The sequence below is a fragment of the Bison bison genome, unplaced genomic scaffold, assembly GCF_000754665.1.
Source record: "Bison bison bison isolate TAMUID 2011002044 unplaced genomic scaffold, Bison_UMD1.0 scf7180017864286, whole genome shotgun sequence".
Lineage (NCBI taxonomy): Eukaryota > Metazoa > Chordata > Mammalia > Artiodactyla > Bovidae > Bison > Bison bison.
Genome location: NW_011494858.1, coordinates 661,300 through 685,297, shown reverse-complemented (window position 1 = coordinate 685,297; position 23,998 = coordinate 661,300). Strand labels below are relative to the sequence as shown.

Here is a 23,998-nt window from a genome sequence, read left to right as displayed (position 1 = left end):
CCTGGAAGTGCCACGAATTAGAGCTATCATGGAAACTTACCTCTCCTTCAAGGCAAAGTGGTTTGACCAAGAACCCCAGGCAAGTCCCCGCCTGGCCTCTCCTGTGCCCCCTCCACAGAGCAGGGAAGCAGTGGTCAGCGTGTGGCTGTGGATGCCAGCAGACCCAGTGCCCCGCTCCACTGGTGCTGATTACCACTGGGGGAGTAAACAACGGGGCTTCCCTGGTGGCTCAGTGGTAATGAATCTGCCTGCCAATGTAGGAGACTCGGGTTCAATGCCTGGGTCAGGAAGATCCCCTGGAGAAGGAACTGGCAACCCACTCCAATATTCTTGCCTGGGAAATCCCATGGACAGAGGAGCCTGGCGGGCTGCACCAGGAAGTCGCAAAAGAGTTGAACATAACTTAATGACTAAACAACAACAAAAAATAAACCAGGGAGGAACACTGTCGAAAAATCTAATTATTGTGTTGGTCAAGTATGGGCGGGTCTATTTACTCAGTGTCCTAAACCCTGAGCATTCAGGCTGTCCTGGTGGGTCACTCTTGTAGGCTCTGCTCCCTCTTCTCAGGACCACCCTCTCCTCTGAGCCTCCAAATGTTGTTCCAGCTTTCTCAGATTTGGGCTCTGCTTGTTCCCTAATCCCTTGGAGTCATAGGATTTTCAGAGTAAAGAGACTTTAGAGATCACCTAACCCTACCCCGAAGGAGCCGTGAAGAAGGAACCGGAAGGTTTGGGTTCGCCTCCATTCACCCCACTGTGTGGCCCAAGTTGAGTTCCTCACCTCACTGACCTTTTCCCCATTTTCAAAATTTAACATGGGATAAAAACATATCCCAGCCTGCCTCATATGGTCACTGTGAGGATAATAAAAAAAAATGCTGCAAAGCATCTCTCAAGCGGAGGAAGGCCACTGAACAGTCTTTTTAGAGGAGAAGCTCATGCCCAGAGAGACTCAGTAACCTCCAAAGGTGCACAGCTTCTCAAGCTGTCGGCTGGGCACCCACTGTCAGGGAGCACGTGTGTCAGACCCTGAGAGCCAGACTGACCTCCAGGCCAAGGTTAGCTGTGCTTCACAATCCTCTGGAAGTCTCGGCTGATGTGCACACTAATCCGGTGTCTGGCATGGAGCTGGTGCACAGAGTTGGGCAGGGCAGGGGCGTGGATGGAAGGGACCTGCTGGATCCTTGAGCCGCAGCTCAGGGTCCAGCCATGAGTGCCTGGGCTGCCGGGCCCCTCTGTCCTCAAGTGCAGGCAATGCCCTGTTCCTCCTTCTTCCCTCAATGCCTAGTGCAGGGCCTCACACTCACGAGGAGCTCAATCAATGTGATGGAACATATAGGCTAATTGCTAATCAATATTGGTTTTACTTTTCTATGTTTGATTACACGGGTTTAACAAATGAATTGCACGTTTAAGTGATGAAACTGCATTTCTTTAAAATGATTCCAGAAGTATCTTTGTGCTTGCAACTCAAGAAAGATGTACTGGGGAGGGGCTTCATCTCTCTGGGATGTTCCACTCGGGGAACCGCAGGTCCTCTGGGAATCAGGACAAGAGGCTGGGGAGAATGGGCTAGGGCTTCGGTCTGTGACCCCAGGGAAACCTCCCACCAGGGGCCTGGCCTCAGGCTGCTGGCGGGGTGGGGCTAGAGTGGAAGCCAAGCCTGAGGATTCACATCACTGCTGGATGCGGGAACCCTGTCCAACCTTTCCAAAGGGAGCGGTCAGAGAGAGCTTGGAGCTCCCACCGTGGAGAGGCTGAGAAGCTGCCTCAGGTTGTGCTCAGGGCTGGGAGGGGAGGAGGTGGCCTTGTTGCCTGGACCACTGGTCAGGAAGTCAGCTGGGCGCCCTCTCCCTGGCAGAGTGGAGACAAGAAAGCCCTCAGGAAAACCCTCAGGTACCAACAGTATAAGATCCAGGGGATGACAGGGTCCAGTCAACACTGGGAGGGTCCCTGCAGGATTAAGGGCAAAGAGAGCCCCCGTCCTGCGGGGTTCCTGGCCTATCTGTTTCTCATGGTCCCCGGGGCAGGGCCAGTTCACAGAACGATCGGGGGAGGGGCTGAGTCCTTCGCGGCACAGGGGCAGTGTTAGTCCTCTGCAAAGGACTCACAAGATGGCCACTCCCAGCTTCTGGCAGCTGCTGTCTCAAGCTCGCATGAACCAGTGTCTCCCCTAGTCCAGCAGCATGTTGATCCACCAACTCTTGGCACCCTGTTGGCAGGCTTGGGGGTGGGGAGTGGGCAGAAGACTTTTTAAATCCTGATCTTGCCTGAGGAGGCCGGCCGTGCAGCGAGGGGGCGCAGGCCCTCCAAACAACGGAAGCAGCTGCAGGGGCTGCTCTCGTCTGGTGCCCGATGTCCCGCAGCGGCTGTGAGAGGCCGTGTGGCCTCGGGGTGCCGGCTCAGACCCTGGAGCCAGCCCAGTAGGGGTGGGAATTCTGACTCCACCCTGCACCAGCCACGTCACTCCAGGCAGCTCTTTCATTTCTAGGCTCCTCTGTTTCCTTACCTAGTATTAGGGATAATGGACTTCCCGGGAGGCGCTAGTGGTAAAAAACCCGCCTGCCAATACAGAAGACCTAAGAGATGCAGGTTCAATCCCTGCCTGGGTCAGGAAGATCCCCTGGAGGGGGAAATGGCAACCCACTCCAGTATTCTTGCCTGGAGAATCCCATGGATGGAGGAGATTGGAGGGCCTCAGCCCATAGGATTGTAAAGAGTTGGACACGACTGAAGCAACTTAATACACACACACACACACACACAAGGGATAACAGCACTTAGCTCAGAGGGCTGCAAGGAGGAGGAGTGAATGAAGCAGCTGAGAATGTGATGCTACCTGTGGATGGACGGGATCCTCAGGGAAGGCTGTGTGTAGGAAGTGGGGCTTGCACCCGTGGCCAGAGGGGGACGTGCAGGGGACTGCCTGAGCCCAGTGAGGAGGAGGGATGGGCTGGGAGTCCTGCGGGAGGCGGGGTGGTGGGGGCACTGTGTCCCTCTGCTCCCCGGCAGGATGCTCTGCTCAGCCAGGCAGGGGTCCAGGCGGTGTATGTGCCCTCAGGATGGCCCGGCTCCTGGCAGAGAACAGGGTGCCCGCTGGTGCCCTGAGCCTGGGAGGCTGGACCTGCCCAGAGGTATATGAGTGCTTCAGACGACAGGCAGAGCAGCTGCTTCTTGAACTTACAAAGGGAACTCTCCAAGCACAAACTGCAGATCTGGAGCACCCAACACTAGCAGGAGGCGTGACCCCAGCTCCCGGCCTGTCTCCTGGTCTCCATGGAGCCTTGAGTGTCTAGAAGCCTGTGAGGGCCCGCAGGGCCTAACCTTCGCCCGTAAGAGCCTTGTGCCGTGTCTTACTGCCCTGTTCTGGTCCAGCTCGAGTCTGGCGTCTTCCCAGTCTCCTTGGCCGATGTCCCTGCCTCCCCCAACTCACTTGTTCCTTGTTTTCTTTTCCACCGTTTGATCCAAGTGTAGGATCCGCTGGATCTTCGGTCCTGACCTTCCCGACTAACCCCGCTCTCTGGCTGTGTGCCAGCCCACATTCTGCCTCTCAGCCTGTGGTGGGGGCGGGATCTCCTTGTACCCCCAGTTTGCAGAGGTAGAAACGAAAGCTCCGAGGAAGCACCACAGGCAGGGCTGTGAACAGAACACAGCTCGCACGCTCCCCAGACAAAGCTCATCCTTCTCTACCTCCCTGGACTCTGGCTGACTCGGCTGCAGATTCCAGTGGGGTCTCTGCCACCTTCTGAAATACAGGGGGCCTCTTTGCTGCTATCCCCGGGTTAAAGCTTTGCTTTAACCACATCAGTGCACGAGTATCTCTGCCTGCAAAGGAGGAGGCAGCCCTGGGAGTCCTCCGGCTCTGATCGAAGGCCACCCCTGCTCTCGATTGTGTCATGTGTGTGAGTCATGTCTCCCCAGCCAGACAGTGACCTGGCCGCCTGCCGCAGCAGCCACGTGCTCCTTTCCTCCAGAGCCCCATGGCCCGAGCGCACAGTGGGGACTCAGAGGGAGCCACTGAGTGATAAATGGATTGGAGACTCAGGCATGAGTGTGATTGAGGTCAACCTTTGGTCTCTGTGTAGACAGTGCGCTCCTGGAGCAAATTAACAGGCTGGCAAACCTAGGACAGTCACGTGCAGCCCATGGAACGTGAACTGTCAACATCCGATGTGAATTCAAGCCTCCCTGGGTCTGTGTGGATGAGCGTGGCCTGGTTCTCTCCATGGAAAGCAATCCTCACGCCTCCCCCACATTCCCCGGTCACCCACGTCAGTGTCTTTTGAGAACCTAGCAGAGTGTGAGCAAACAGGGAGAGGAGATATTCCTGGATCCTTGCCCTTAAGAGCTTTTCATTTCCAAAAGCTAGTCCTTTGTGTCTAATTCAAAGCTCTCTTGCTGTAAGAGATGCCACTATGCCGGGGACAACAAATTACTATGCCCATTAGATAGGTGGGGAGACTGAGTCTGGGGGCAAGTGATTCCCTCAAGATCACAGAAGGGGCTGGTGCCTAAGCAGGGACCAGACTCTTTAGCACCCCTCCCTCCATCTGCAAGTGCAGGGCAGAGCGCCTGGCAGGCTGCTTCACCGGGGGATGGCCGGGCAGTGGTGACTCCTGTGGCCCATTAAGAAAAGAGTTGTTTTTTCCCTGCTGCCGCCAGCCCGCCCGTGAAACAAACAGGATATTTACCAGGGAGAAAGGAGGAGCCTTGGCTCCCAGCGGCCCCTACCCTTGCACTCCTAGTAGCTTTGACTCCAAAGCCCTGCCGTTATGAAGGGCACCATTCAAAAGGCAAAGCTGCTCCTGCAAGTGTCAGGAATAAGTGGGGAAGCCGGGAGTGGAGACTGAAGCCTGGGGGAGGGAGCAGCTGCAGCCAAAGAACGTGAGACCGAATGTGTATTATTGCACGTGGGAGCATGTGAGTGAATGTGTGCGAGTGTGGATGTGCGTGTTCCTGCACGTGGGGAGGGGTGGTGAGGGAGAGTCTGTGACTAGGGGATGCTGTCTTTTACAGCTCCCCTGGTGATGTTCATGGCCACAGAGAAGCCTGTATCCTGCCATGTTTTGTCAAGGAGACTGACCAGAGCCACCCGCATGCCTGACTCTCTCAATGGGAAAGGCTCCCTTGCTTTACTTCTCCAGCAGATACGACCCACACGTGCCCCTGCTCCTTCTCGCTTCTGCAGTGAGCACAGCCACCCTGCAAACCTCTTCTGGGCTTTTCACAGGACATGCAATACCTTACCCTCTATCTTCTTTTTCCAAGCCACGTTCTCTGATCCTCAACAGGGCTGGGAAGGATCCAGGAACAGCCGGTGCTCCCAGTGTGCGGGTCATTCAGGTAGAATGGACACCCCCTGCTGCTCATCAGCTAAGACAAGCCCATGCAGTGCCCCAGGGCAGTACTGAGAGTTCTAGAAGGTGGGCTAGGGCAAAGGAAGCTGACATGGGTGGGTCCTGACCTTGGCTCATCCAGGTCTGATGGAGCTGTGTGGGTTTCCTGGTGAAATAAATGGCACTAAGGATTTGACTAGAATTTCTCAGGTCTTGTAGGGTGCTGACTCTAGGGAGGACTGGCTGTCACAGGGAAGGGAGTCCTCTGTGGGACCAACCCGGGATGGGAAGGCTTCCTGGAGGAGGTGGGATTGGAGGTGGGGCTGGAGCTGAGTCTGCAGTGGGGTTAAGAGATCTTGTTGGCAGAGGTGGGGCCTGAATTCAGCGCCCTTGAACTCATCCTTGGCGGAGCATGGGACACCTGCCTTCCTATTCTCTCCCTGTTGTTGACACGTGTGGCCTCCTCCAGGCCCCGAGCTGGGAGACGTGGTGAAACCACTGTGGTGAGAAATCAGACTAGTGGAGGTACGTGTAGTCCTGGCAACGGATGCGGCCTTGGTCTCCTGAAGCTACCCCCAGGCTCTCTGAAAAAGCAGGGAAGCCAGCCTGTCCTCCTTTCTCCTTGTCTCCACTCAAACCCTTCAGGGGAATGGCTTTGGGAGGCTTCCAGGAGACTGGCCGTGGCTGAGACTGTCATGGATCTTTCGCTGGGGTTCATCATGCTTCCTTTTCCACCTCTTGGTCAGATGCCAGGCTGCTCATATACCAGGCCACCTTCTCCTTTTCTCTGAGTGTTCCCCTCCTCCACCCTCCTAAATCTCTTCCTCTGAGAAGCCCTCCAGGATGCATGGTGCCTGGCCTACTGAGACAACTCCCTGTTCCATGAACTTGGGATGGTCCAGCCCTCTTCTCTAAGGCTTTGTGGCTTCCACAAAGCTCTGACTTGCTGGTACTCTCTGCTCAGGAATGATATGTTCTTGGCTTTATCCCGAGAAGGCCTAAATGGTAAAGTGACAAGATCTAAGACAAAACCCAGCTGTGCACAACATATGCTGTGCCAAGGAGCAGTGGGTTATTATGGGAGACTCTGGGGAGTAGTAACATCTAGAAGGAATGGAGGGGACTGGTCTGCCAAGAAGGAAGAGGTACAGGGGGACTCAGAACAGGCACTAGGCTTGTCGGCATCAGAGGGAGATGAAGAGGGAAGTGTGCCTCCCTGTCCCTCGCCCTGGACGGTCCTGGCCTGGCTCTAGGACCCAGCACCTCTTGCCTGGGGCACTCTGAGCCTCATGAGTGTGTGCAAGCAACATTGTATGTTTGAGGGCTGAGTTGCTTCAGTCGTGTCTGACACTTTGTGGCCCTATGGACAGTAGCTGGCCAGGCTCCTCTGTCCATTGGGATTCTCCAGGTAAGAATACTGGAGTGGATTGCCATGCCCTCCTTCAGAAGATCTTCCCAACCCAGGGATCAAACCCAGGTCTCCTGCATTGCAGGTGGATTCTTTACCCACTGAGCCACCTGGGAAGCCCAAAGTGAAAGTGATGGCTCAGATGGTAAAGAATCCACCTGCAAGTCGGGAAGATCTCCTGGAGAAGGAAATGACTAGCACTCCAATATTCTTGCCTGGAGAATCCCTTGGCCAGAGGAGCCTCGTGGGCTATCGTCCACAGGATTGCAAAGGCTTCCCAGCTGCTTGGTAGCCATGCCTGTGGTCACCATGGGGGCAGGTCTCTCACAGTTATGGATGAGGGGTCACATCTGCCATCCCCTGCAGTTCCCCCAGCCCGGCGGTTAGGATGGTCTGCCCTGCCCTCACTCCCAAGGCCCCACTGTCTCCCGCCCCTGCCCCTTCTCACGCCCCCTGCATTCTGGCTGGAAGAGGAGGTCTAGACTCCCCACTCACTCCCGAGGCCTGGGCCCCAGAGTCTCCTCTCCTGCTCCATGGCCTTGCTGTCACTGGCCACCTCCCTGGCGTCCTCTGTTCTTTCAGACCCACATGCATCCTCTCTCCCCATCATGCCTGGCCCTCATCCCGGGCAGGTCCCCTTGCGCCCTCCCCAGGAGCGTCCTCTGACCTCTGACCACTGCGGTCCCCACAGCCGGCCCTCCATGCCCGACACTCCTGTCTCCCAAAGCCTGGGCTCCTCTTTGGATACCTGGTCTTGCCCTGTCTTGTCGTGGGACCCAGCTGTCAGGTGTGACCGTGGGACTCCAGAAGAGAAAGACAACTTATTCCAGCGATCTGAGCCTCCCATCCTGGCACAGCCAGGGCTGGCACCTGAACGTGCTTTGCCCGTGACTGGGAAAACAGATCATCTGACCATGATGTCACCTGTCCCTGTGGGCTGGTGACTCGGGCAGAATCCCTCAGGTTAAAATGCGGAAGCTGTGTACACATCTATTAATATCTCGGCTTTGCAGCAAAGACAAGGCCCTTCCAGGTTCTAACCCTTTCCTTGTGCCTCAGCCAGGATGACTAAAGGGGTCTCAGAACAGCCACCTCAAGAAGATCCCTCCCACCTTACCTCCCAGTTTGCCACCTGAATCCCCCCAACCTCACTTCCCTGCTTGCCTCCTGAGCCCCCTCCTCCAACCTCACCTCCCAGCTTGCCAACCGACTTTATTTAATTGCCCCCCGGCTTTAACGGTACCTCCTAGATTAGAATACCCGAGACCTAGAAAATTCATAATCATGTGATTAAAAAAAAGAAGAAGAAGAAAGGACAGAAGAAAAAAAGTGCATTGCCTTCCCACCGAGTTGTTCATAATTACCTAATTAAAGCGGGCCCTGTGCACTTGTCCATGGGGAAAGAAACCTCATAGAGATTCAAGAAGGAAAAGTGTGGGTTCCCTGGGAGAGCTCTAGGGGCAGGAACCGGCTCCCCCGGCACAGGCTAGACCATTTGTACTAGCAACAGCTAAAGTTGCCGGGCGAAAGCAAGCTGGGGCTGCTGTCTTCACCAGCGGAGGGATGTGGTGAAAGATGGGCAAGCCCTGGAGCACAGAACAGGGCTGCCCGCCAAGGGCGCTTTGGTCTGTACCTGGATTCTCTGTTGGGTGCTGGGGAAGCGCCTCCATCTCTCAGGGAGGATGCAGTTGACGGCGCTGATGGCGGTGGAGGGACAGAGGGCAGGCTGCTAGTGGACGCAGCCCCTGCCCTCAAGTGAAGGTGGTCCCCGCTCTGTCTGTGGGCTGCCCCCTCTCCTCAATAGCAGGGGACAGGCACCTCGCCTCCCAGCCCGATCTGCCCCCAAACATGGATACTGGCCGAGGGGAGAAGTAGGCTCCCTGGCCCCCTCCTTACCATCCTGAATCCGGCTCCCTGATTCAAGCGCCGTAAGACGCAGGAGGGTGCTGTGACATGGGCTCTCGGGTGGCAGCCTAGACTGCCGTTTTCAGTGTCCCCGGGAGAGCGGACATGGACAGGAGATGGACTATGGGGACGCTGGTCCTCTGCCTGCCACGGACACTCAAGGGAAGCCAGGTCCCCCTCTGGGCTTCAGTTTCCCCCTCTGTAAAAGGAGAGCGCTGGCCCCAGGCGCCCACCTTTTCAGCTTGCAGCCCTGGTGCTAGGCTTTGGTGGTGGGTTAGGGGCTGGACAGGCCCAGGGTCTGGAGGAAGACAGACTGTTCTGTGACAGAGCCTTAAGAGGGACTCAGAGCCACAAAGACCTTCCTGGTGACCAAGCTGGGGCTGAGCTATGGGAGGGCCCATGGAGGGCAACTGCCTGCTAAGTCACTTCAATCGTGTCCGACTCTTGGTGACTCCATGAACTGTAGTCTGCCAGGCTCCTCCGTCCATGGGATTCTCCAGGCAAGAATACTGGAGTGGGTTGCCGAGCCCTCCTCCAGGGGACCTTCCTGACCCAGGGATCGAACCTGTGTCTCTTACGTCTCATCTCCTGCATTGGTAGGCAGGTTCTTTACCTCTAACACCCCCTGGGAAGCTCTGAGGAAAGCCACGCTGGCCCACAAAAACAACAGCAAACCTGCAGAAAATTGAGAGGGACAACTTAGCTTCCCGAGGAGGCTGAGCAAGGCCGGGCTTGATGGCTTCTAGAGCACCACCTTCCTTTTTCCATCTGAAAGGCCATGGAACATCTCTGCTCAGGGAGGCGAGGAAGGAGGCCACAGGGTGTGGAGGGAGGGGGGCAGGGCAGCCTGATGGGGGTCCTGTTTCCTTGAGACTGTCATTAGGACACGTGGACAACAACTGGCCAGGCCGTGTTGCGTCACCGCCTGTGCGGTTTGCTGCACATTAAATTCATTATTTTAACAGGTCAATGCCTCTGACAGATATTCATTTGTGGGAGATGAGCACGGCTGCTTCTTTAATCCCCGTGGATTACTTGGCTCTTCTGAAAGGCGATACCAGTAACTTGCAGAGACTTTAATCCCAATCACTCCAGACTGTTTACAAGGAGAAGAAAAAAAAAACTGCTCACATGCAGCTGAGCACCGTCTCCCAGTCCTGCCCCTCAATGCTCAGTCTTGGCAGGGACACAGAGGGACTGGGAAGGTGGGTCCTGCAGGTGAAGCCCCTGGCCCAGCAGCCTGGAGCCCTCCCTGGTGGGCGTCTGGGGAAGGTCCTTGTTCTGCTGAGGCCTCTTTCTTCCGTCAGCTAGATGCTGGTCTCGCCTGATCCCATCCAAGGCAACTGTGCGGATCACTGGCCTGGGTGGGAGGTCGGGGGTCCTAACTGACTTTCCGAACACATTCCTGTTTTTCCCTAAAGGTCTCGGCAACCCAGGTGGGAAACAGCACGGGGGCCCTCAGAGGGGAGCCGATGTTCAGCTCCCCCACCCACCTCCCCTCGGGGCTGCTCGGGCCTCTGCTCTGTGGATGGCCCAAGGCCATGATGGACCTGCCCATGCTGCCAGCTGGGTCCCTCTGGGGAGCTGAGTGCCTCGTGCAGTCGCAAAGAGGAGGGGACCCGGAGAGCCTCAGTCCTGCAGAGTCCTCAGTGAGACAGTGATAGAGGCTGGCCTGCCACCAGAGACCTGCTGTGCCACCTCTGCTTCCTCGTGGTCTCCAAACTCCCCAGACACCCTCTGCCAGGCTTGACTTCTACTGGGCAACGTGTCCAGGGTGTGTGTGTGTGTGAGTGTGTGTGTGTGTGTGTGTGGGTGTGTGTGTGTAGGTGTGTGGTGTGTGTGGGGTGTATGTGTGTGTGTGTGTGTGTGGGTATGTTTGTGGGGTGTATGTAGACATTTTTGTGTGTGGGGTGTGGGTGTTAGTGTGTGTAGGGAGTGTGTGTGTGGGGGTGTGTGTGTATGTGTGGGGGTGTGATGGCATGTGTGTGTGGGTGTGTGTGGGTGTATGTGGTGTGGATGTGGGTGGGTGTGGTATGTGAGTGGTGTGTGTGGGGATGGGTGTGTGAGGAGTGTGTGTGTGGTGTGTGTGTGTGTGTGAGTGTGTGTAGGGAGTGTATATGGGAGGTGTGTGTGTGAGGGTGTGATGGGGTGTGTGTGTGTGGTGCGTGTGGGTGTGTGAGTATATGTGGTGTGGGTGTGGGGTGTGTGTGAGTGTGGGTGTGAGTGTGTGTGGGGGGTGGGTGTGTGAGAAGTGTGTGTGTGGTGTGTGTGTGGGGTGTGTGTGAGTGTGGGTGTGTGTGTGGTGTGTGAGTGCTGTGTGTGGGGGGTGGGTGTGTGAGAAGTGTGTGTGTGGTGTGTGTGTGGGTGTGTATGTGCTCATGCATTTCCGTGCACAACTGTTGTGTGCGTGGCCTCGCCTGTCTGTGAGTGTGTCCAGCCATGTTATGGGGGCACCGGCTACCTGTCCGGTGGATGAGTAATTAATTGGAGGGTGATAAAGCGATTAGCCCCAGAGCTTTCGAAAATAATGAATGAGGGTCCTGTAGATGTCAATATTTGAAAATACTAATTTAAGGCCTATTAGCTGAAACAAATTTTAATTAAACAGGGAATAATCAGGGTGATGAGAGGAAAATAAAAGCTTCGGCCAGTGACTGAGCCCTCACGACGCGGAGTGAGGGGAAAGAGAGGGATGGTTTGGGTCCGGAGCTTGGATCTGGCCAGTCCTCACTCAGGCAAGGAACCAAGGATGGGCAGGGGTTGGGTAAAGGAGCTGACACCACGCTTCTGCTCTGGGTTTCAACCTTCTCATCTGTAAAATGAGAGGGGCCCCGGGGCCATTCTCCAGTAGACTTCCAGGAGGAAGGACGGATAGGGGAAGCAGCTAAGTGGAGAGGTTCTACTCTGTGAGTGGGTCCACTGGGCTGTGGCTTGTTCCCAAGGGTGTCTCCGGGGTGTCAGCCCGAAGGCACTGGGACAAAAGAGCTTGGACTGTGTTCTTGTCCCATGGACTGTACTGCACCCACAGAACAGTCCTTGGGACACATAGGCCTTTGGAAGGACTCACTATGTGGGTTTTCCTGAACAGCGTCACGTAATTCCCTACAGTCTCAGCCTGGTGCAAACTTTAAATCTGCATGCCCTGGAAGGCCTGCTGTGAGTGGCTCACATGGGAGAGGGAGTCTGCTGGACAGGTGACTGTCTACCCAGCTGGTGGGCACCGAGGACTCATGACTGGGTGCTTTTCCAGGGAGAGCGCCTTGATTCAGGTTTCCCTCTTCCCACAGTGCAACCATCCTTCTCATGGAACCCTTTACCCGCCGCCTGCCAGGTGTGAGTTGCTACAGAGCAAAGCCTAGGGTTGGGAAGGTGTGTGTATATGTGTGTGCGTATATTTGTGTGTGCCTGTGCCTCTAAACCTGTGTTTATATATGCAAATGTGTGTGTATGCAGGCCTATGTTTGCTTGTGTCATTGAATATCTGCATGTGTCTACATGTATGTGTGTGTGTGTGCACGTTTGTGTGACAAGGGTCCTGGAGTTTCCAGGTGGGCATGCCACCCCCCACAGGATTGCCCCCTTCCCAGGGCCTCAAGCCTACCAGGCAGAGGCAAGAACTTTAGCTCACACCACAGCGGCTTTGCTTGGTTATTTATTTATAACCCACCACATTCCACAAATGGTCGGAGGTGGAGATCTTGATTAGTCTGGGGCTCCCCTCTGGCCTCACACAGAGGCTGCCCTCTCAGGCTTACTCCAGGAATCCAGAACAACCTCGTCTCTGCTGACGACAACACCCTTGACTTCATCCTTCCCTCCCTCTGCCTCCCAAGTCAGGCACCCACCTGCAGTTTCTGCTTCCCACTTAGCCGCCAGCAGCCTGCCTGGCCCCTCAGCCTGCCGATTCTGAAAAATTCCAGGCCAGCTGGTTCTTCCCAAGATCGCGCCCTTTGCCCCAGACTTCTCCTGTAGCATCTTTCTCCTGGCCACCCCTGGCTCTGCACCCTGTCCCACCCCAGCCTCACCGTGAGCCTGCTGGATGCGCTGAAACCACACGACCTCCTGCCCAGTCCCCCGCCTCCACCTCTGCAGCTGAGCGGGGGCTTGGCGGGGGAGTTGGCCCACGCACTGAGTCAATGCTGCTGGAATTGAAAGTTGCCTAATAACCTGGGGCCCCTTGGAAACTTTTCATCTCAACACCGAGACTGATTAAATAGCAACAAAAATAAATTATGTATACACAGGGTTGTAAAAGCATCCAGAGACCGGAGACTTGGGGTCTGTGCCTCATATAAATGCAAATACTGTAATAGCATTGCTGTGGTCCCCACCCCCACCCCGCACACACCTGGGGAGGGGAAGGTCGGAGCCAGGCAGGATGGTGTACAGCACAGCCTTCCCCGAGCTCAAGCCCGCGGGGACTTGAAACAAAACCTGAAGCCAGGCATGAAACCCAAGCCAGCGCAGAGAGAGACTGACCCCAGATAACGAAGGTTTAAGGCAAACAAAGGGATACAGGAAGCAGTTGATGTGTCTTGACTCTGCGGGCAGGGGTGATGACGGTGATGAGCAGGGAGTGGGGGCCCTGTTTTCCTGGCTCCACAGCAGATATCACCCCCTGGCCTCTGCCCGAGACCCCCCTCCCAGGGGCTGAGCCAAAATGAGCCCCCTTCAGGATGCCTCGCCCATGCTGCTCCTCTCGGGCACCCCGCTCCCCGGAGGAGGTGTGTGCTGCTTCTCCTCACCCTGGGGAGCTTGTCGGGCGCTCACATTAGCAGCTCTCACTTGTGCGGAAGCTGGGACAGGAGCTTTTTATAGCTGCAGGTGTCTCTGGGCGGGGCTGCCTCCCCCAGGCCTCCTCTGCTGCCAGCTTCCCCCTCAGCCCTGGTTCCCATCTGCTGGAGGCCTGGGCACTGGGTCCCGCCTGGGTCCGGGGATGAGAAAGGGCAGGAAGGTCTCCATACCCCAATCCTGTTGGGCATCCTGGTGAGTCGTGTGCCAGGGGCCCCCTCCACGCCCCTCTGCCCTGGGACAGCTCTCTCCTTATTCATCATCTGCCCACCATCTAGTCACTCCCAGACATACAGTAGGTACCCAGTGAGAGCTGGCCAATGGTTACAAAGTCATTCTGTGGAGGACAAGTACTTTTTTTCCTGGGGGGCTATCATCCCTTTCTGATTTTCATGTCCCATTCTCCTTCCATTAGATAGCTGCTCTCTCCTTTAAGTTACCTGAAACCTCCATAAACCAGTCACTATAATGAGATTAAAGTATTAAACATCCATGGCAGGTGAGCTTAGCACTTTATACTTTGCAAAGTGCCATCTTATTAAATCTCTCATCTTCCTAACATATCCGCAAGGCTGTCAGGGCAGGCGCCATCATGCCCAATCTACAGATGAGGAAATTGAGGTCCCAAGAGGCTTGGCTGTGCTCACATAATTAGGCCTCCCGAGTCTTAGGCTGCCATCCTAGGGAAAAGCTGTAGAGGCATGAAATAGGTCTCCCCGCCTTGAATGTTTTAATTTTCCACTGATGGCAGGGAGTGAGAAGCACAAATGATGCCTGTCCATTGCAGTCTCTGCAGGGGTGGGGAGGCTGGGACACCTGGCTGCTTAGCCTTGGCTTCTATCTGGTCCTTCCTTTGGGTTCACTCCTTTTGGATCCCTGACACAATGGCTGAAGAGCAACCAGCACTGCAGTGGACCCCAGCTCTCATCTGTGCACCTCATCTTGGGGTGCTGGGGAAGGCTCCAGAGTTCACCCAGACTGGCCCCACCCCAGGAGCCCCCCATCCGCACCCCTACATCCCACCTGGGCCCAGAGAGGGAGCTGGGAAACAGGAAAGAGGGCCTCTGTGCTCCTATCTCTTACTTGAAAAGACTAAATTAGAGAAAGAAGGATTCAACAAATAAGAGAAAACAGGGCGGGCGGTACTGTCCTCCAGCTTTATAAACAACAACAACAAACAGTGTGATGAAGGCTAAATGTGGCCCAGCCAAGCAAATCCCCACAGCAGAAGGGTGGAGCTTTAAGAGGCCACACAAGCGTTTCTAGATGGCAAATGCAGGGGAGAATATAACTTGTTCTCACTCACACTGTCTGACATAAGTGTCTGACCAAGACTGTGTGTCCATGTCCTACTGGGAATGACCCTTAATGCTTTAGGGTCAGCTGCATCATTCATGGCAGGGTCCCGGACTCCTCCTGGAAGCCCCTGAGGACAGCCCCCAGGAGCCATGCCTGGGTACCCTGCTGCGGCCCCCCTGGAAAGACTGGCTCTGGTGCCCCAGACCTGCGGTCAGCCTTCCCTTCTGCTTCACATGCTTCTCAACATACCTTCTTATAGGAAGTTTTCTTAGATCGACCTCCTGCCTCTGATGATTTTCTTACCGTATCCTCTCGGCACCTTCATACTCTTTATATTTTATGCTCTTTTGATTTGTTCTTGGTTAGACGTGAGCTTGTAAGTACCGCCAAGTTTCCTTCTAACATCTGGCTCCTGTTCTAATTATGGGCTGTACAACACAGTCATGCCATTGCCACGTACATATATTTCTGACGCTCGATAAAACCAACGAATGCATGGAGTGAACCGCATGAACTGCCGTTGGAGGTGAGGAGTGATGGAAATTGTGCCAGTGGGGTGCCACCCTTGCACCTCCAGGATCAATGACTCCCACGCTCATCTGTCCAGGGAGGTGACTGTGCTCCCAGGGATGTGAGAACCAGGGTGGGCTTTAGAGACCCTCTGGGCCCATACCTTCTTTCTGCAGGAAAGGACAGTAGGGGCTGTGCAGGGAAGGATCTAGATCACCCGGTAGTTAGAGGTGGCCTGCCTGCACACCCGGGCTCTGCTCTTGCCCAAACAATGTAGCAGGTGATGCTTTCTCCTCTGTGGGGTCAGCCTTTTTCCATTGTCTGGTCCCCGACTAGACTGGATGCTGCCTGAGGCCAGGATCACATCTTCCGCTCTGTCTGTGTCCCCAGAGTGTCCCACAGAGCACAGAACACACAGTAGGCAACTAATAGTAACATCGAAACCATTGTTTTGGGAAATGATCTTAAAATTCCATGTGCTGGCTATGACTATCTTTGTCTGGGAACATCTATAAGTACTGGCCAACAAAGAATGGGCCACTTGGCAAGTGGGGAGTAAGTAAACCTGTAGGAAGGCGGGTGCAGGTAAAGACTGGTGACCATGGGTGAGAGATGCTAGGGAAGGATTCCTAGAGCACATGGGGAGGGGCCACAGAATATTGAACTTTCATTCTCTCCCTGGTTTTATGATCCTGCCTGCCTGAGCATGAAGGGACAGATGGAAGTTGGTAGGGTGACTCGTGTCTGGAACCCTAGAAGATGGCTTGCTGTGTTGAAACCAGCCCTTGAGATTGGCCAACTCGTTTAAGACTTGAAATGCCAGCGAGAGGCAGAGTTCGGAAGGCTTTAAATAGAGAAATGTTACATTGAGTGTCCAGGACATGGGAGGTGCTATTTAGCATCCTAGGTGCCAAGGGTGGAAGTGGTGGTGGTTTAATCGCTAAGCTGTGCCTGATTCTTGGGACACCATGGACTGCAGCCTACCAGGCTCTTCTGTCCATCGGATTCTCCAGGCAAGAATACTGGAGTGGGTTGCCATTTCCTTCTCCAGGTGCCAAGGGTAAGACAGAAAAATCAGGCCTGGTGTCTGACTTCACTGAGCTTACAGTTTTGTTGGGGAGAAGAGAAGTTGCCCATAAACTCGGAAACATAAACCATAAAAGCAAATTAATAATGAAGAGTTCAGAATAAAGAGAGAAGCTGTGTTTCAAGGCCATACACGATTAACCACCCAATGACGGGTGTAGACAACAAGGCCTGGGGCTACCCGGAGGAGGAGGGGGCACCCACTTCTGGCTGCAGGGCTCGTGCAAAGCTCTGGAGGCTGGTTTCTGGCATTTTCAGTCTGTTAACTGCAGTTGTGACCGTAGGGATTTGACTTCCAGGGACCATCCAGGGGAGCCCCTTGATGGCTGGAAAGCCCCGAGCCACTCCTGCGGCTCCCTGGGGGAGGGGCCCGCCACCCATCCTCTTCACCCGAGTGGCTGTCTGTGGCTCCTGTCCCCAGAGCGGAGCGATACACTTGGCCACTGTTTCCCCTGCCCTGCCTGCCTCTGTGCGTGAGGTCTGCGCCTCATTACACCAGCAAGGTGTGGCATGGACCTGGGGGCAGGCTGGTGCCTCTCCCTAGGGGGCTGAAGGAGCAGTGGAGAAGCTGGACTCCCACAGGCTGGTCTGTGGATGGCAGGAGGCCCAGCTGCAATCAACAAACACCTACAGCCAGCAGACTGTCCCAGCGGAGGGGGTGGGGAGGGCACTCTGCTCCCTGTACCCAATGCCCAAGTGTCCTCATGCTTGGTTTGGAAGGCAGCTCATAAGCTCAGCCTTGAACATGCCACCCAGCCCCCAGCCCCCACCTTCATGTCCCAGCTGAAGCCCCGAGCAGGGAACAAGCTTGTCTCCCTTTGCTGCTTCTTCTTGTCCCTGGGGGAGGATGGCAGCTCGCTGGTGGTGGCCGTATGGATCTGGATCTTTGGACCACCTCCTCTGAAACCCTGGGTGGCAAGAATGACCAGGCCACAGGAGGGGAAACTCTAGGGGGCATGGCGAGGGGCCAGAACCAGGCCCCACCCTCACTTGTAAGGGTTCCCATCTCCCCCAGCCCCTGTCGGGTCTTCCCTTGGCCCCTCTTTGGGGGCTTGGGGGTGCTGCCTTTCACAGCATCCCACGTGTCAGGGCTTAGATCCTGTGTCCTGGCTGCCTGGGAACAAAACCCCTTACTAGTCGAGCTGAGACAAGGGGGTGTTTTTCCAGCTGCATTTTCTCCAAGAGAGGAACGGGACCATCTAGAAACCATGGAGGATTGCATATCTTGCAGGAGGCCCAGGGCTCGGCAGGCTGACTGGTGACCGCTGCCTCATTCCCTGGACCCGGACGGGCTGTGAGTTTTGGGGGGTGCTCCTGGCTTGTGTGCCGTGTCTGACACGTCACGGCCCTGCGTGTGCGGCTCTAGTCTGGGTCTGGGCGAGGCTGCCACGCCTTCCCCTCTCCACAGCCAGTGGCAGCGCCTGCTCCTCTGGTCTGGTTTCTGCTCCCTTGGCCACTAAGTTTCTCTCCCTTGTGGTGGAAGGTCTCCCATCCTTGGTTCTCTTTGCTAAGCTGAATGAGACAACTGACAGGTTTTGAACTTAACAAATGATCAAGCTCTTCTCAGCTCGGGATCTCAGCAACACCCACTTGCCTGGGTCCTCTGCGATGATTCATCACTCAGGTGCCTCCCCCATGCCCCCACCTCATCACACACCTACAAGGTCCCAGCTCCCCGGGGACTCCCAGAGAAGGAAGCCGCTCCCTTGGGTTCAGCCTTGATTGACACCCTGGTCTTCAGCGCGCTAGCCCATCCCAGTGTGTCTTTCCCAGGGAGAGCCCAGCGGGACCCCTGATCTCCCAGTCAGAGCCCCACCCAGCCTTGAGGCCACCTGCAGGGAGGGGAGGAGAAAACTAGTGGATACGAGGAAATGGGCCCTGGGAGGGGGTTCACAGAGTGCAGAGGATAGAGGGTGGGTGGGCAGTGCTCTGGACCCCTGCCTGGCCTCCCGCCCCCCCACTCCCCTCACCTCCCCCCAGGAGCCTGGGGAGGGCGGGCGGGGCGAGCTGAAGGCAGCAGGAGTGACTTCACATCTTTGTTGCTGTAGCTGCTGCGCTGAAAATAGTCCTCTCTAGGGCAGGCTGGCTCGGGGTGTGAAAAGCTCAGCTCCCAGGGAGCAGCAGGAACCAGCTAGAGAGAAAAATTAACCACAGGTCTGGCGCTTACTTGCCTGGCTGAGGAACACAAGCGTCAACCCTGCCGCCCTGCTTACCGCTGTTTAAGATGTTGGGGAGACTACCCGCTCACCCTACACAGCTCAAGGCGACCCTCGTCTGTGCCTCTCCGTTTCCTGAGGGCTTCCTGCCCTTGGGAACTAGAAGCTGCACATCCGGTAGCATCTAACCTCCAGCTACTCTGGACCTAGGTGGTAGTGCCCTCATTTGATAGGTGGAAACTGAGGCTCAGAGAAGTTAATTTGCCTGCTTAAGGTCACACCAGGCTCCCCTGGTGGCTCAGTGGTAAAGAATCCGCATGCCAACGCAGGAGATGCAGGTTTGATCCCTGAGTCGGGATGATCCCCTGGAGAAGGAAATGGCAACCCACTCCCATTCTTGTCTGGAGAATCCCACGTACAGAGGAGCCTGGCGGGCTACAGTCCGTGGGGTTGCAGAGTCAGACATGACTTAGTGACTGAACAACAGCAACACCACAAGGAACAAGGCCACGTGGCTTCAGCAGTGGGGTCCTCTGACCCCAGTGCTTCCCCAGCAAACACTGGAGGCTGCACAGGGTCTCCAGTCTCTTGCTGTCTCCCAGCTGCTGCCTGCTTCCTGCACAGGAGGGCGAGTGGTGTGAGGACCTGAGTCCCCAGTGCTCCCTGGTGGGGTGGTCAGAGATGCAGGCATCCTCCCCACTGGAGGGAGTTTCTGGGGCCAGATGGAGTGGGGGCACTTCCCTACCTTGGCCCAAGGGCTGGCATTCTCAACCCAGTCTCAGTGTGATCACCGGTTAGTTTATCTATTCCCAGCACGATCCCCACCCTCCATTTCCACCCTAAAGTACACTAGATAATTAAGTCTCTCTCAGGCCTCCTCAGTATTATGCAGATTAATTTATTATTTAAATCTGAATAGAATATTAGCTCATTGTCTTAATAGTTCTGATAAACGTTTCGGGGGGGCGGGGTGGCACAGGATGGAAATCCTCCCACTCACCCCCTCCCCTCATCAGGATGGAAAGACCCCTCAGGCAGGTGTGTGTGTGGGGGGCTGCGGCTCCAGACCTGAGGGCACACAGGCGGCCTTGCGCACATGCAGGGTCCTGCGTGTGCCCTACACAGCCCTCTCCACACAGGCCCAGCCTCCTGCCCAAGAAAGAAAGAAGGGGCAGGCGGGGAATGCAGGAACCACAGAGAGTTTCCCAGTCTGGAGGCTCTCCCCCTGCTGTTTGGACAGGATGGGGTGAGGGGGCAGGGTGAAAGTGCAGGAGACAGCTTCTGAGTGTCCGTCAGTGGAGGGCACTGTGGTTTGAGAGCTGGGAAGTCTCTCAGCACTTCAGTCTGCCCTTCTCAGAAATGGTTCTGGTAAGGGAGGATCTCCTCACCAGGGGTGCCCTGGTGGCTCAGACAGTCAAGAATCCGCCTGCAATGTGGGAGACCTGGGTTCGATCCTTAGGTCGGAAGACCCGCTCCGCTCCCCCGCCCCCGCCCCCATCAGAGAAGGGAATGGCTACGCACTCCAGTGTTCTTGCCTGGAGAATTCCATGGACAGAGGAGCCCTGTGGGCTACAGTCCATGGGGTCACAGAGAGTCACACACAACTAAGTGACTAGCACACTTCATCACCACAATCCAGAGAAAGCTGCTGGTGGAGGTGGTTGTGTTGAGGGAGGTCCTACAGACACCAGAAGTGTGGGGTGCAAACTGTCCTGGCTTTGCCAACACTCTGCCTCCCCACCCTATACCACATCCCAGGGGACCCAGGCAAGGCCTAGGGGGCCCCTTCCTGTGAGGCCCGCCTCCTCCTCTGTCAACAGTCTCTGGCGAAGAGGAGTTCAGGCTCATTCTTGCGGCTCCCACCTCCTGCAGAGATGTTCTCTTGGCCACCTGACCTCTGCAGCACTTACAGAGATAGTGAGACCCTTAACACGGAGATCAGCACATGGGCACAGGACACCTGACCTCTACAGCACATACAGAGATAGTGAGACCCTTAACAGCCACCTGATCTCTACAGCACATACAGAGATAGTGAGACCCTTAACACGGAGATCAGCACATGGGCACAGGACACCTGACCTCTACAGCACATACAGAGATAGTGAGACCCTTAACAGCCACCTGATCTCTACAGCACATACAGAGATAGTGAGACCCTTAACACGGAGATCAGCACATGGGCACAGGACACCTGACCTCTACAGCACATACAGAGATAGTGAGACCCTTAACAGCCACCTGATCTCTACAGCACATACAGAGATAGTGAGACCCTTAACACGGAGATCAGCACATGGGCACAGGACACCTGACCTCTACAGCACATACAGAGATAGTGAGACCCTTAACAGCCACCTGATCTCTACAGCACATACAGAGATAGTGAGACCCTTAACACGGAGATCAGCACATGGGCACAGGACACCTGACCTCTACAGCACTTACAGAGATAGTGAGACCCTTAACACGGAGATCAGCACATGAGCACAGGAGAGGAACTGTGGGCCTTCCACTAGGCACGTCTGTTATGGACTGATTGTGTCTCCCCAGATTCACACCTTGAAGCCCTAAACCCCAAGGCGATGGTGTTGGGAGGAGGGGCCTTTGATGAGTGGCTGATTAGACGAGATCATGAGGGTGGGGCCCTCATGATGGGATTAGTGCCCTTGTAAGAACAGCAAGAGACCAGAGCTCCTTCCCTCTCTGCCAGGTAAGGTTCAGGTGGCTGTCTGCAAGCCAGGGAGGGTGGGGGGAGCTCTCACCAGGACTTTGATTGTGGACTTCTCAGCCTCTATCACCATAAGAAACAAGTTTCTTCAGTTCGAGCCACTCAGCGTGTGGTATTCCATTATAGTAGCCTGAGCTGACTAAGACAGTCACTCTTTGTAGATGTGGAAACTGAGGCCAGAGAGGTCACATGTTGCCCTTTGGCTGCAGAGCGGGGGGATGGTCACGGAATAGATGATGTGACTGGTGCTCCAGGTACCACGCTGCACACTAACACAGGAGTCAGTGTCCACCTTGGGGGTTTGAGACTGGGTAGGGCCACAAGGGAACTGCCATTTGGTCCTGTGCTCAGAGCACTGACAGGGTAGAAGGTGTCTCTTCACACCTGAGGGATGAGGAAAGCGGGACCCCGACGAGCCCTCCTGGTGGAGGGGAGGGAGGCAACGCCAGGTGCCCCCACGTCTGAAGCTCCCCTGGCTGCATCCTAAGTCGGGAAGGGTCGGTTTAGGGTCATGTTTACCCTAGTGCTCCCCACCCCAAGGTCTGGAATCGAGAGGGCGCCCTTGGCACAGACGGTACTGAATCCAGCCAGGAAGAATATACAGGACACATCGTGTGGCTGTGGTTTCTTTGCGCCATCCAGTCATACAGCTGGCAATTAATTTCCCCTATAAATGAAACACCTTTCATATCACTTTATCTGGAGAGCTTGAATTGACAGCAGCGGGTGTAATTTATACATACTTTTTACCCATCTGTTAGCATTCAGGCTTCAGGCTGCTTGCGTTTGGTTTTTTTTTTTTTTCCTTCAATTCTCTCCCCAAATTGAAAGGATTAGGTTAGGATTAGGTGAGTGTTTTAACCAGATATTCACAAAGATGGATGGCGGTGCTTCCAGACGGCCGGTGCCCAGGGGAGGCCCTCACACGATGGTGGCCAGGTGGGGCTCAGTGATCTGGGAAATTGCCTCCACCTGAGAGCCAGCAGCCCTGCAGTCCGAGGCTGGAGCTGCAGAGGGCCTCGGGGACTCTCCGGGCCGTCCTTCATTTTACAGACGAGAAAACTGAGGTTCAGAGAAGCAAAGAGACACATGCAAGGTTGAGCAGCTGGTCAGAGGCGGAGCTGGAAGGGGGTCTAGCTGGAGAAAGTGCCAGAGGGAGGGTTGCTCCATTTTACCTGATGGAGCAGAGGGGCACGGATGAGGCCCTGGAAGTACTTGGCTGGCCAGGGTACAGTTCCTTCTGCCCCTTGGTGTCCAAGGACGTGGGCACAACCCAGCCTCAGGCTCCCGGGATGCGAGAGATGAATGCTGCAGGGCCCGGCCTTTAGAGGTCAAGGGCAGACCTCTGGCCTTCCCGATGGCCCACCTCCGCCTTTCCCGGCTATTGCAAGGTGTCTGTGATCACTGCCTCCTTCATCCCCTCCTTCTTGCCCAGCTTCAGCCCTGGAGCCATTAGCAGTGTGACTCTGTCTGGTAAGAACCAGTAAGATAGTTCTGTATTAACGCAGGGGCCTGAAGAGATTTGGCCATTAAATGTTACATTAGACCCAAGGTGTCCTGTACATGTTCCCGGTGGAGTTTTTCAGGCAGCCTTGGCTGGGGGGCCTCGGCGAGGGGGAACGTGCTGGAACTGACAACCAGGTGGAGGTGGGGGTGTGGATGCTGGGCTTGCGCTCCCCCTGGAGCTCCGAGGACATCCTGGAGAACCGCGGAGGAAGGGCAGGCGTGTCCTTGCCTCCCGTTCAGCCCCGGCGGGCCCTGCTGGCTGTGGCTGAGTGCCCAGTTTGTCCCCAGCCCAGCGGGGCAGCAGCCCAGCTCACCTCTCAGTCCCGGGCAGCCCTGATTTCGCGTCTCCTATCGTCTAGGAGCTCATCCTCTTTATTGGACCAGATGTCCTGAGTTTTAGCTCCAAAAATACACACATGGAGGTGAGGGAACAGACAGAGGAGAAGCTGTTTCCCTTTCCAGGGAGGACGTGAGACCTGCAGGGAATAATTAGTGAATAGCACTGGCTTAATCAAAATACAACTAACTGCCTCCTACGGGGCAGGTGATTACTGTTTGAGTGGCCAGGAGGGGAGACATGGCTGTTGGCTGAAGTCAGCTAGTCTTCCTGTCATCCTAAGTACCCAGCTGCCCAAACACCTACATGACCCAGCTAAATACCCATCCACCTAACTCCCCACCCACCCAACTAGCCATCCATCTGCTTGTTCTCCTAGGATCCTGGGTAAACCGTGCAGTCTCTCTGGGCCTAAGTTTCTCTGCTGAAATGGAGATAAGAATTCTCCCCTAATCTCCTCCTGAGCTTGTTAAAGGATCTGATGGACCCGAGGACGATTCTGGCAAGTGGTGCAAAGAATACAGATATCAGACAATGGGTATATTAATGACTGTTACCATTACTACCACGCTGCTGCTGTCTAAACCCTTCCTGACTTGAGATCTCGGCTAACTCTCCCCTCCCTTGGACCGGTGACTCTGCACATCCGCGGAAGGGAGGCTTAGGAACTTGTTTTAAAGATCCCCTCCCAGCCCTGCAGGGCGGGGCAGATCCTGGAGGAAGCTCAGCTGCCCCGCCTCCTCCCTGCACGGGCAGCTGGCTCCTCCCCCTCCCAGAACCCAGCAACGGGAGGAGGAGCAAAGCGGGGAGGGCGGCTATAAGAGCATTAATGGCCGGGCAGGTTGGAGGGAGACCGCAGACAGATGCTGGTTGTGCTTGTGTTTTCCAACGTTAAGGCCTCAGAACCAGAAAAAAAAAAAAAACAAAAAAA

At 55.5% G+C, this 23,998-nt stretch overlaps 1 protein-coding gene across 1 annotated transcript in view; it reads right to left on the bottom strand.

The window, feature by feature from the left end:
- The window catches only part of CELF4 (CUGBP, Elav-like family member 4), a 313,421-nt gene that overhangs the window by 162,746 nt on the left and 126,677 nt on the right, over nt 1-23,998 (bottom strand). The window contains exon 4 of the mRNA XM_010849742.1: nt 2,470-2,489. Coding sequence (XP_010848044.1) covers nt 2,470-2,489 — 20 coding nt within the window. The remainder of the gene's footprint in view (nt 1-2,469; nt 2,490-23,998) is intronic.